Source organism: Adiantum capillus-veneris, chromosome 7 (assembly GCF_014529385.1).
Source record: "Adiantum capillus-veneris isolate H3 chromosome 7, ASM1452938v2, whole genome shotgun sequence".
Taxonomy (NCBI): domain Eukaryota; kingdom Viridiplantae; phylum Streptophyta; class Polypodiopsida; order Polypodiales; family Pteridaceae; genus Adiantum; species Adiantum capillus-veneris.
The window spans coordinates 100,032,824-100,046,629 of NC_140937.1; the positions used below are offsets into that span (position 1 = coordinate 100,032,824).

Below are 13,806 nucleotides of genomic sequence, written 5' to 3' on the forward strand. Positions count from 1 at the left end.
GTCTTAAACTCACAATCGCATAATGGCCAAAGATGTACATGGTATCTTTAACCCACTCTAAAAGGCATCCGATTACATGAATGGGTAAAGGCATCCTATTATATGAATGGGTATAGGCCTACCGAGAGTGAGACAGAAGCTTGCATGATATAGATGGCGACTCTTGTCATCAAAAACCATACTAGGAACATAGAAATCCATGGCTCTTCTTTGCAACAAAGAATATATGATCAACAACTACCTGATAGAGTAAGAAGAGAGTGCTTTGCAAACCCGAAGCATACTTAAGGAGAGCATCGTGTAAGAGGAGAACGGACTTACTCTACAACATAGAAAATCCTTGCTCTGTAGCAAATTTTTGAGCAGAACTCCCTCTTATGATCTTGTGATGAAAAAACTTTGAACATGAAAGTTGTTCCTTTTGATGTTTTTGATATGGAAGGTGGGCTTTATGTGTAGAGCGCCCTTCTTTTGTGTTATATTCCCTAGCCACTAATTTGGATAGACAACTTTGCTCCCCTCGCCTATATAAGTGTGCACTAGGATAAGGATATGCGGGAGTAGACCTTGAGGTGGGTGTGGGTTCAAAAGCCAAAATCATGAGTATAAATCATGATACTCCCTGCTACTCTATACCCTCCCTGCTACTCTATACCCTTGACACAACACCGTTGATGATCTAGCCTGCCACCATGAAATAGGAGAACGTGCTACTTTTCATATGGAGTTTTTGCGTGTGGTTGAATGTAACCACGCCATCCAATGACTTGAGAGCCTCCTGCATCCCCTCTATGGTCGATCATCCCCTTCTTCGACAGGAGGCCCCTACTTATGAATGTGTGGAATATAGTTAGCCATTGCCTCGCCTTCAACTTAACAAGGGAGTCAATGATAGTCTATTGAAATATTTATAGGACTTCCAACCTTGATGAAGAAAAAAAGCTAGATCAGCCTAGATTGCGATACGGCTCGAGCTTTCATGGCGAGCTTGGCCAATGAAGGGCACTTGGCTCTTTAATTCCCTCGTGCTTATTTTATTCTGGTTTTCCTTCCTGCTCTTCAACGTTGCGCTTTGCAATCAGGTAGAATGTAGTTCGTCGACAATTGCGCCTAGAGAGAGAGAGAGAGAGAGAGAGAGAGAGAGAGAGAGAGAGAGAGAGAGAGAGAGAGAGAGAGAGAGAGAGAGAGAGAGAGAGAGATTTTTCCTTTTTAACCTGCATCAGGAATCAAGGAAAGTCAGAAATATCCAAGGAGCCATGAGCAGTTCATGCAGAGAATTCTGTTATTAGGAGCAGGCCAGTAGGAGCGGTTGCAAGCAGAGATGGCGGCTATGCTAGTTGGGCAGCCAGTGACATCCTCAGCCGCTGCCCTCTATGTTGGAGACTTGGAACCTACTGTCACAGAGGCACAGCTTTATGAGCTGTTCACACAGGAGACTCCAGTGGCCTCCGTTCGTGTCTGTCGTAATTCAGCCGATCGCAGATCTTTAGGCTATGCATACGTAAATTTTGGTAGTGTCGATGATGGTAAGCTCCTTTTACATATTAATGGGTTGTTTTTTGTTTTTGAAATTGCACAAGGAAACATCTGTGTCTGTTGGGCACTGCTTGACACGAGGATGGCATTTTCGTTTTAAATATACGAAGGAGATTTACAGAAAAAATATAATGGAGGGACATAGCCTCAAAACCACACCTATTGTGCTTTATGAACATGTTACTAGTGAATGCAGTCCCTTAGGTAGGTACACAGCTAACCATCTTTTAGGAGTTTTCATCAGCGGAAGGCTTGGGCATTAAATAGCTTAGTCTATTGAGTAATGTTGAAGCTTGGTTCAGTGTGGTTGTGTGCTTGTGGAGAAGGCCGAATCCAAAGTTTACGCTATTTTAGATTTGTCCACCATATAGATTATTCATGGAGCCCTCGTAAGGAACTGTAGTTTTGAGGCTATATGCCCAAGTTGCCTGCTTAGAAATTGTCAGCTCTTACAAGACCCATCGAGGAGTGCTGTTTCACTAAAATTGTGCCTATTAGTATCACTAGTTGGAACTGTCTTTGTGGATACTTGTGGTTTGACTGTGCGGTAAATGTTTACAACTCACATCCTGCATTGTTTCAAGCTAGAGGAAATCTAGTATAACCATGCGGTGAATGTTTGCAAATCACATGCTGCAATGTTTTGAGCTTCACGAAATCCTTGCTTATGAGTTAATGTTTGTAGGTTTGAATTGAGTGTCTGAAGTCAATAAAAGTACGTATGAACATTATTTGTGAATTTTGAATGTGTTGTTTTACTGTAGTATTCATCAGCTTATCTAATATGTTAGTATCTTTTTATTAAATCCTTTAGATAGCCAAGATACATACTTTAATTGTAATCGGTAAAGAAAAGGATTTTTTAAAAAGTCTTTCAAGCTCCAAAATTTATTTGTCTTCTTGTTTTTTGTTCTGTTTTTCATGCATTAAAGAAAAGAGGTTTTTGACATATGCTGCTTGCTTTTGTTAAGTATAAAGTGCCACCCAAGCTTGATTTAAGAAATGTTTTTACCCAGCTCTTCAAGCATTGGAGAAGCTGAACTATACGGAATTGAATGGCAAGGCCATTCGGATCATGTGGTCACATCGAGATTCCACCGCTCGTAAAAGTGGCATAGGAAACTTATTCGTGAAGGTGGGTACAAGCATGATTATAGGATTGATGTTATAGACTTATAGTCTCCCATTTTTCGTGTAATGCTTATGTTGTGTGATGCTACATGCAGAATCTTCATGAATCCATTGACAATAAAAACCTACATCAGATTTTCAGTCCTTATGGCAAGATTCTTTCGTGCAAAGTTGCAATGCAAGATGGGAAGAGTCGTGGGCATGGTTTTGTAAGTTTTGAAAGAGAGGAAGATGCCATTGCAGCTATTGAACAATTGAATGGGATGACAATTGAAGACAAGAAAGTGTATGTATCCTTGCCTCGAATGTTTAAACTCTCAATGGTGAATTTATATTTGCTAGAGATATTTTTTGTTAATATATTCTTAATTGATTTTTGCATCATGAAAGGCATATGCATAAAGCCATGCTTATTTGAATCGAAATATGTTTTAAAATGCGTACAGATCATTCTATTAGTAAAGAAAATGCTTCTGACCGGCTACTTCTGTCCATGCACTGTTGGAGAACATACTCACTGTATTTTTTGTCAATTTATTCTAATTTATTGTTGCATCATGAAAGGCATATGTAGGCAGAAAGCTATGCGTATATTGATTTGAAATATATTTTGAAATGCATATAGGTTGTTCCTTTAATAAAGAAAACGCTCTGCATGCAACGTTGGAGTACATATCAGTATGAGCGTATATGCATCTAGTTCTTCTAAACCAAATAAACTAGGGTGGATGATGCCTAGGTGCAACCATCATGTCTGAGAGGTGTAGCTCAACCGAATTAGGTTCCAAGATAGATTAACTTGGGTCTCATAAACATGATCTTGAGACTTAGTGTGTGGTCACTAGTTCACAAGAGTACTATACTCTTGAGAAACTTGAATGATTTTGCATTGAGAATGAGGCTTCTTCACATAAGCCATATGCTTGGATACATTGCATGTGAGATTATGTGTTTTCTTATAGAGGCTTGACTTTTAGGCATCATATTTGCTATGAAAGGAAAGACACATATCAAGAGGCATGTCTGTTGATGAAGAGACATGACTCTAGACCAAAAGTTACCTCCTTCGACCAATAGTTGTGACCAGTTGCTATAGAGACATGACCATTTGGTGTAAGGGTGCAATCATTCGATGAAGAGGTGTAGCTGTTGGGCGAAGAGATGTACCCTTTCAAAGACGAGGGTTTCCATTTTGGTCCATCTTTATATGTGCAATAGGATCAAGTGTAAGAAGGTAACACATATGAAGTATACGTCACAATCGTGAGATTCCCTCCCATTTAAAAAGGAGAGCCTGGGTTAAACCAAGCATATCTGATATCGATAGAATTTTGGAAATGAATTAAATCTCCTAAAATTTTCAGTCATTGAGTTATCTAGAACCTTTGTTTTAACTTTTAGTTTTTTTACGAAACCTTTTTGCTTTGATTGCTAAATCCCTGGTCATTGCATCATTTGAAAATCTTGCACTAATTGTAAAACATCCGGCGAAGAGAAAATTTTCACAAGGTATTCTTCTAAGGGGTATGTAATGGGAAGGCACCATGTGCCAACGGAAAACAAACTTTTAAGCACTTCAAAATAACTGAACTAAAGAGATGCATGACACGCGAGACGCGGAGTTCCACCCCAAGAGAGCACTGGCCCCAAACCTTGGCGCCCCTTTCGGTGTTTCTTATTGCTTCAAGGTAGTACCGTACGTACGTACGGATGCAATCCGTACGGTACGTCAGTACAGTACGGATCCGTACCGTACGGATTGCATCCGTACGGTGCAGTATTTTTTTTAAAAAAATTTGGCCAGCGCGTGTGGCGTCCGTTGCAGCGATAGGGTAGCGTTTTATTTTTTCAGTAAAGCTCTTTACAGAGAGTGTGCTTCTGTAAAAGTTGCAGAGCAGGTGCAGAGCAAGTGCAGAGTAGGTCTGTGAGCGCCTTTCTTGCAAAGAAAACACCATGCCTCGCGAAGCCAACCCCCTCTGGAACATTCACACTAATGTCATTGAGATTGTGAAGACTCCAGGGCAATCCGGATCAGGTACACGACGTTGGCAATGCAAGTATTGTGGGATGCAGAAGACCAGTACGGTCACTCGTGTCGTCAGACACTTGACGGCAATAGGATGTACAGCCAATTGTGGAGCATGCAAGAAGGTGCCGCCTGCTGTAAAAGATCAACTGATTGTAGAAAAATTTCCAGCAATGGCAGGAGTAAACAAAGGTATGGGAAAACAATCTACACAAGATGCTCTTCATGATGCCCTTCTCGGAGACCTTGGGGAGACGGACACTCAAGATCAAACGGTGGGAAGTAGTGAACCTAGTGCACAGGCTCAGTCTAACAGGAAGAGGGCTCGTGTCATGCAAGATGTTGAGGATGTGTTTTCTGAGGATGTTAATGATACGGAGGATGTCACAGGGCCTAGGCAGACCACCTTGCCCTCGCGTGTGCATACTCAATCTTGGATCAAGGAGCGACAAAAGGTGGCGGAGATGGAGATTGCTCGCACTCTTATTGAGTGCAACATCTCCTTCAATGTATTGAGGATTGACCAATGGAAAAGGATGGTGAAGGCTATTGCTCAGGTTGGTCCCACAGATACATGGACTGGCTTAGAGTACAAGAAAATGCGCACGACAATGCTTGATGAGCAAAAGGCTTTGATTGACAGGGCTTTGGTTCCAGTGAAGGCAGGATGGAAACAATTTGGGTGCACAATCATTTCAGATGGTTGGAGTGACATACGTCGACGACACATCATCAACATTCTTGTGTCATCTTGCCTTGGCACATATTTTTTGCGAGCCGTGGATCAGACATTGGTCATGATTGCTATGTCATAATGTCATTCTCATTGGTCATGATTGATATGCCATTTTCATGCCGGGATGATTGTAGTGTTGAGTTTTGTATTTGCAGTATTTTAATCATCATTAGTCAATCTTTGGATCTTCATTCTTGTACGATCATTGATGTACATTGTCTCTTACCTTACAATGCTATGTTGCTTTTGAGATTATGGTATCGAGTCTGTCATACTATTACTGAAATCGGGTATTGTGTCCCATGTTCGTATATGGACCATAAATCGGGTATTGTGTCCCATGTTCGTATATGGACCATGGTAGGTCACTTGATTGATGTTTAAATTTTAATGCAGGTAGGCCTTTTCATTTAGCCATATAGATTGATAGTTTATATATTTGTGGGCTTCTTTTGTGAAATTTCAAATGTTTTTCCTAATTTTTAAGGGTTTTTTACCAATAGTGCGTATTTTTACGTACCTTAAACCTCAATCCATACAGGACTGCGTACCTTACATACCGAATACGTACAGTATTTTACGTTTGGTTCCACCTTGTATTGCTTCAACTTAGTACAAGACGGTACTCCTTGCTTTGCACCTCCAGGCGAGGAAACATGCGAGAATGAGCCCTTGGCACATATTTAAAGGCCCTAGGCCATGAAAAGCACTTTACAATGAAAAGCTTCAAACTCGAAAGCATCTGGTCCAAAAGCTTTTGCCTAAAAGTTGCCAGTGTGAAACCAAGAAATCCGTACAGTGCCATGTCATCTTGTCATCGCAAATTAGGAATTGTCCATACAGTCATGCCACGTCATTAGCCGTTGGAAAATTTCAAAATTCGTTTGTGTGGGTCTGCCTTTATTTTACTAGCTTGCGCGACCTGCCTACCGGCGGGTCTCGCCCGCTCTTACTATGACACAAATTAGTTTAATGACACACACGGTATTCATAAGTTGTGCTTGTATGATCTTAATTAGTTTTTTTCATGGTTCACACACACAAAGAAAGCAACATGGTTTTCATTCCAAATAGGGGCCAATAGTTCTGTTACAAAAAAGAGGCTTCTTGATAAGAGAGTAATCATCAGAAACATAAGGGATAAAACATAAGGAATCCCAAGCCCAAAAAGAGATCACCATCAAACCAAACCCATTGTAGAAGGCATCATTTAGGTTTAAAGCGAAGCTTGCGATAGACACGAGTTCGCACCTGTAACACCCAGGGCCCAATGTATCGCACACTTTGTCCAAGCCGCCTTGGAGTATCATCGACAACATACATTCTTACTTTCCAATTCTCTGTTTCAAATCCAAAGGAAGGTAGTGCATTTATGGGCCGTTGATACCCTATCTCTCTAAGAGAGACATGACCCCGTCCTGTTGCCTCATCTAGCTCTAAGGCAACATGATAGTATCCTATGAGTCCTAAATAGCACGTGGACTCATATAGACCTACCAATAGATGGACTCGATAATAGTGTTTTCTACAAAGAAGTAAGAGTATGTTAAGAAAAATCCAAACCTATTGCAAGACGTAAATAATAATAATTCAAAAGCCATACCTTATGAAATCAAAGTCTTCTAAGATATGGACAACATCATTTGCAGGTATGGGTCCCCTCCAAAAAGGTGGATCTATGCTTCATACAACACAGTTAGTATGCTTTACTCATTCAAACTTTAAAGTGAGGCTCATTTTTCTGTAAAGTTTCAATAAATTACCTCGAATATATTTAGATACCCTATCCATTGTGTATTTGACTATAGATCTGCTATGCAAGTGTATGTGATTGCATTGGAGAGACACCCTCGCTTCCCATCCACCAAAAACAAACCAAATATTCTTGGCCCTGTCCAACTTGAGCGTATCCAGCAATCAGCGCATTCCAAGAGACGACATCCTGCACATGAAGCTTCTCGAGCACTTTTTGTGCTTTATGAAGTGCACCACATTGGCATACATGTCGGCCAACGCATTGCCAAGCACGACGTTTTCTTTCAACAACCCCAGGCCAACAATATCATTGTGAACACTTTTGGCCATATGAGCAGGTGCAAGTGTACATGATTGCATCAGAGAGACACCCTCGCTTCACATCCACCAAAAACACCCCAGAGCTTCTTGGCCTTGTCCAAGTTGGTCACTTCAGATGACATCCCGCACAGGTTGCTCCTCAAACACTTTTTGTGCTTTATGAGGTACACCACATTTGGCATGGCATTTCCAAGCACTACATTTTCTTTCAACAATTCATTGTGAATTCTTTTGCATCGACCTGTACATGGCTCTCTCTCTCTCTCTCTCTCTCTCTAGAGTGAGCTGGTAGCCACCCCTCTAAAGCATTGCTTCGATGATGTTTGAGGTTTGTTGGGATTATTCCTGCAATCTAAAAAATTGTTCTCCCTTCTGTTTCGTTCAGTTCTATTGGGATTGTTCTTACAACAATAAAAACTCTCTCTCTCTCTCTCTCTCTCTCTTCCAAAACATGATTTGAGTTCCAAGCTCATGTTCCTCCGACAATAAAAACTTCTCTCTCTCTCTCTCTCTCTCTCTCTCTTCCAAGACATGATTTGAGTTTCAAGCTCATGTTCTCGGAAGTTTCGAATGCTGAGATTTCTACTCACTCTCTCTATGTGGCTAGATGTGTACACAATACATGACGTGTAACAACAAAGTGGGGATTGAATTTTTTTCAGGAAAATTACCAAAATATCCCTCTAATTTGTGCCCAAATACCCCCAAAACTTCAAAAACTACATAAATATCCTTGTATTTATTTTTCTAATCTTTATTCTTTTTTGAGTGACAATTAAGATCTAGTTTGAGTGCTTAGAAGTTAGCATGTAATTAGTCACAAATTACCTCGCAAAAAAGGGCAAATATTATGTCTAAAAATGAAGCAATTCATCTCGAGAGCCTACTTAACAGACTCAAATTCTAGTTTTAGCATCTTGTATTGATAGACAATTAAATCTCCTTAAGAATGTTTTTGTCTTTCGAGAAATTGAATCCCGCGACCATGGGTATTTTGGGAAGTTTGGAAAAATTGTAGGGTATTTTGGGAATTTGTGACAAAATAATGGGGGTGTTCTGGGACGTTTTGAAATTTAAGGGGTATTTTGGGAATTTCAAAGAACTCTGCGGGTCGCTGAAGAGAGAGGCTCCATGCTCTAGCTTGCCATCATCCGTGTTCAGCAGATAGTTGCAGATTGCAACTCGCGGAGACCATCGATGTTTGTCTGAGAGAGAGAGAGAGAGAGAGAGAGAGAGAGAGAGAGAGAGAGAGAGAGAGAGAGAGAGAGAGAGAGAGAGAGAGAGAGAGAGAGAGAGAGGATCCTCTTCTGTCTGCGCATGAAAGAGAGAGAATCACGCCCACTGTCGGCCAGTGCTTTGATGGATAAATGCTTTCAAGAGGCGGCGGCCTTGCTGTGGGAGCGCTTATTTGCGCGCACAATTTCAAAAAGAGTAGCTCGAGGCATGGGTAAGTGTGTAAATGTATGTCTGCATGCATGTGCGCAAAAGCTGTGATCCGAGAGGAAGCACTTGCACTCGCAAAGGGGAGCCCTAGCTTGAGCCCTCAAAGCAAGCTTATTAGTCCCACAGGGGATACATAGGTGTGTAATTATTTAGATTGCCATTACCATAAGTTACAGATTCTGACCCCCATCTCCATAGTAAAGTTCACCCTCTTGGATCTGCACACTGCCTGACTGCGAGAATGGAACATGGAGCAAGCTTGCATTCAACCTCTGGATCTTGTGGTAGAACCTCACATTCATGTCATGCATGTGGTGCTTGCAACTCATCTGCATAGCTAAGGCGGCCACTTGCCTTGTGTGTGCCAGGTAGCCCAAGCCCCTTCATAAACATGGAAAAAGATTTGCGAGGAGGTTCACCAACATTAGCACTTGTTGCGGTCGTTCTTGGCGTAATTGGGTCGGCGCCGGTGCTTGCAACTCATCTGCATCGCTAAGGTGGCCACTTGCCTTGTGTGTGCTAGGTAGCCCAAGCCCCTTCATCATCATGGAAAATGATTTGCGAGGAGGTTCACCAACATCGGCACTTGCTGCGGTCGTTCCTGGTGTAATTGGGTCGGCACCTCTTGTCAGAGTGCCGCCATAGCTAGGGTACCCATCAATGGATCTCCGCTTTTCAATCCAGCAGTAATTGTGATTGAGGTAGGCATGGTTGTTGTAGTGGTTGGTGGCGGGAGAGCAAGACCGATCGGGGGTGGGCATGCCTCTCGATCCCACATTCATATTCATATATCTCACATTCCAGCTACTTGTTGAAGAAGCCCACTTCTGTCATACTATTTTCTGTTGTACATGAATGGCTAGCTTAGTTTATGGAATCGTAGTGCAAGGAGTAACACACACACACACACACACACACACACACACACACAGAGAGAGAGAGAGAGAGAGAGAGAGAGAGAGAGAGAGAGAGAGAGAGAGAGAGAGAGAGAGAGAGAGAGAGAGAGAGAGAGAGAGAGAGAGAGAACCCACCTAGTTGCTCAAAACCTTCTAAATGCCTCAAAGTCCATGCATCATCTGCATCGAACCTTGTTGAATGTTGATTCTTCTGCTCTAGAGTTTAAGACTGCTGCTCTTACGTTGGTTGCTCCTACAACTGCGAGTAGTTTACTCACTGACCGTTGTGCATGAAGACACATGGTCTACCCATGGGCGCAGACTCTCTACATGATGTTCCCATCAACACTAAGTGCTTCTTTGGTCGTTGTTACATGCGGCGCCAAGCCCAGCCTGAATCCCTCCTGTTGAGGCTGTAGAGTTGTCGAGTGGAGATGCCATCCGAGCATATGTTGCATCTCTGCTCCTCATGTGAGGTTGTGCTGTAGAGTCGTTGCTTCCTCGCCCCCATCTCTCTCTCTCCCCCCATCTCCCTATCCACATGCTTCGTACCTGCTACACCTCTCTCTCTCTCTCTCTCTCTCTCTCTCTCTCACACCCCCATCCACATGGTTGGCCATTCAATGACTTCGTACCTGCTTCTCTCTCTCTCTCTCTCTCTCTCTCTCTCTCTCTCTCTCTCTCTCTCTCTCTCTCTCTCTCTCTCTCTCTCTCTCTCTCACACACACACACACACACACACACACACACACACACACACACACACACACACAACCCCGGATCACCCACTATCAAAGTTCTGTGCAATCCTCGCTTGCTGATTCTACTCCCATCGTTAAAAGCATGGACTCTCTCTCTCTCTCTCTCTCTCTCTCTCTCTCTCTCTCTCTCTCTCTCTCTCTCTCTCTTATGAACTCCACTCACACCACGTGACATGTTCATTTGGTCCCATAGGTTATATTTGACCTCCCAGGACGATAATAGAACTATCTATCTATCTATCTCTCGGATGCTCTGGCAGAGAGGATGTATGATGCTTTTGTACCAGTAAAATACATACATACCCAAATCTGGAAGCCCGTTGCCCACTTGCAAGAACCACCGCTCCTGCAGCGCTCCATCGAACCTCGCTAGCCTGAGTCGCTTGCAAGTAACCCACGCAGTCTCATCAGAGTCTCTCTCTCTCTCTCTCTCTCTCTCTCTCTCTCTTTTTGAATGCAAGAAAGGCAACCGTGTCAGGCACCTGGGTCCTGATAGTCGTTGGCAAAGAAGCTTCTCTCTCTCTCTCTCTCTCTCCTCGTACGTGTGTCTGCGGCACTGCGCTCTCTGTCTGTCTCTCTCTCTCTCTCGTACGTGTGTCTGCGGCACTGCTCTTTGGCACACTGTTTTGCTTTGTTGCAGGGGGCACTCACCGAACGTAGGATATGTTGACACGTGGCTAAGGAATTTGCCGGAATTCCTTTCTGCTTAATAGAGTAGTATAGATTATTATAGATCCTAGGCACTTCGGCCCCATTGGATGGGGTCCCATAGGGGTCCCATGAGTTGGTGGGAACTCTTCTTTAAAAATTAGGCCACTTGGTAAGACTTTGCAAGTTGGTAAAACTTTTTCTGCTGCTTCTTCTCTTAAGGTTTGGGCCCCTCGGCCGGGATCTGCAGGTTGGCTCTGCTCTCTTGGTGGCTTGACACGTCAACATTTTGTGACATCCCCCATTCTTGAAAGAAGAGTAACCGTCTTTGATTACAGTATATTTGTAAAACATCTCAAGCTAGCTCAAAATTATTTGAGGGTCATTCCGAGAGACATTCAATTTTCTATATATTGTGAGAGGTTTTGGGATGCTTTGCTACCTGCCTCTTTTTTCAAAAAGATCAGTTTTAAGCAGCAAATTGAGCGATTTTGTTGTGGACTTTCCCAAAGAAATTCAAGATTATTGTTTGCTACAAAAGTTCGAGTCCATACAGCAACTGATAGGACTTGCTAAGCAAATATTTGCATTCGGGTAACCTGACTTAACCGATAGATCAACTGTCAACACCAAGGATCGAACAAAATTCGACAAATGACAACAGAAGAAAAGGGAATTTTCAGAAAAAGAAAGATACTCATCCCCATCTGACAGCGGAATAGAAATTTGAGTACCTTAAAGCGGGAAAGTGATTTCATTGTGGGGAACAAGGACATATATCCGCACGGTGCCCCAGAAAGGCACCCAGTGGACAACCAGAGGATAGGCCATAGAGTTCCAGAGCAGGCAAAGAACGGGGAAGAAAAGGAAAAATGAAAGCAAGACTGGTACCAGATTGTGTAGGGACTGAACCAGATCGGATGGATGAAAGCACTGAACATTGCCGCGCATAGGGCAAAGTATAAGATCAAGAAGCTCTCATCTTCTTTGACGGAGGAGCCAAGGCCAACTTCATTTCACCTAGCGGCTCGACTTGGAATTACGCTCGACAGAAAGGGGCCACAGGCGGAGGCTGTTCTAGCGGCACCCGGACGGGATGTTACCATTACACCTGTCATTGGCAAACTTCGTTTGCATTGTCAGGGGTATCTAGGACACGAGGACTTTTACACCATGCCTTTGGAAGGGTGTGATGTCCTCCTAGGAATCTGTAACAAATTTGGACACTCCAAGTCAAGAATCTACCATGACACCACAAATAATCACTTCAAACAGTTTAAAGTTTACAATTGATTCGACACTGGCCCGGCAGAGATCCGTGCCTAGAGATATTGGCCCCAAAGACTGGCGTCCCTTTCGGTATTTCTTTTTGTATTAATCTGTGTTTAAAGTACAAGAGTGCAGGCAGGCGCTCACACTCAGACTCTACGTCCAGATGAGTTGTGAGAGGCCTACCTGCTTATTTAAAGATTACAAGGGATGCTAAAAGCAGAGCCCCAAAAGCTGACTCAAAAGCTTTTAAAAATAAAGCAAAAAGGAGTCTCTCTCTCTCTCTCTCTCTCTCTCTCTCTCTCAAGCTCTCTTGAGCCCCAAAACAAAGCAAAAGCAAGAGCTCTCTCTCTCATCTTTGAGCTTGCATAGCCAAAAGCAGAAAAGCTGTTGTAAAACTGCTGCCACGGCATCTGTCCGTGAAATGCGCCGCAAATCGCGAAGGTCCGTAGATTAGTCCGATTTGAAGAATGTCCATGAAGTTAGAAGCTTCTTGGGTTTGTGTTCGTACTACAGGCGGTTCATTAAAAGTTTGCAGAGGTTGCTTCCCCTTTGCATATGTTGACTGAGAAAGGAGTCCCTTTCTCGTGGGGACCCACAGAGGTGACTGCCTTTCAGACATTGAAAGAGAAATTGACTACATGACCAGTTTTGACTTTGCCGGACTTGCAGAAGTCATTTGAAGTATATTGTGATGCTTGTGGTCGTAGTCTGGGTGCTGTTTCAATGCAAGAAGGCCATGTCATTGCCTACGAGAGCCGATTGTTCTCAAGGCCGCAATTGACAACACAAATTTATGAGAGTTTTTTTGGCGGTAATCCATGCTCTTACTCAGTGGCAACATTACCTACTCGGAGCGGATTTTACTGTCTTCACAGACCATCAGAGTTTACGCTACTTCTTGTCATATAAGCAGCTATCGGAAAAGCAGACGCGGTGGGCGAACATCTTGTCACAGTTTCACTTCCAGATTGTCCATGTTCAGGGACAAAAGAATTTGGTGGCAGATGCTCTGTCTCGGAAGCCGTTGGTTCTGGCTATTTCTGCGATACATCATAGGAGCTTCGAGGATATGGTCGACCAGTATGCCACAGATACGGATTTTGCAGATATCTTTACACGGATACGGAATGGGGAGAGAGTAACGGGATATACCATTCGGGACAAGGTAGGATCCATACGTACGTACGGATCCGTACGTCCGTACAGTATTGTACGGTACCGTACGGATCCGTACTGTACCAAAAAAAAAAAAACCGAATTTCCCCTTGGCGTTTTCGGATT

At 43.1% G+C, this 13,806-nt stretch overlaps 1 protein-coding gene across 1 annotated transcript in view; it reads left to right on the forward strand.

Annotated features, from left to right (window-relative positions):
• The first annotated feature begins 922 nt into the window (after positions 1 to 922).
• Positions 923 to 13,806, forward strand: part of LOC147454324 (uncharacterized) — a 36,507-nt gene continuing 23,623 nt past the window's right edge. Inside the window, exons 1-4 of the mRNA XM_086516327.1 lie at positions 923 to 1,082; positions 1,224 to 1,526; positions 2,553 to 2,671; positions 2,763 to 2,953. Coding sequence (XP_086372453.1) covers positions 1,322 to 1,526; positions 2,553 to 2,671; positions 2,763 to 2,953 — 515 coding nt within the window. The 5' untranslated portion in view covers positions 923 to 1,082; positions 1,224 to 1,321. The remainder of the gene's footprint in view (positions 1,083 to 1,223; positions 1,527 to 2,552; positions 2,672 to 2,762; positions 2,954 to 13,806) is intronic.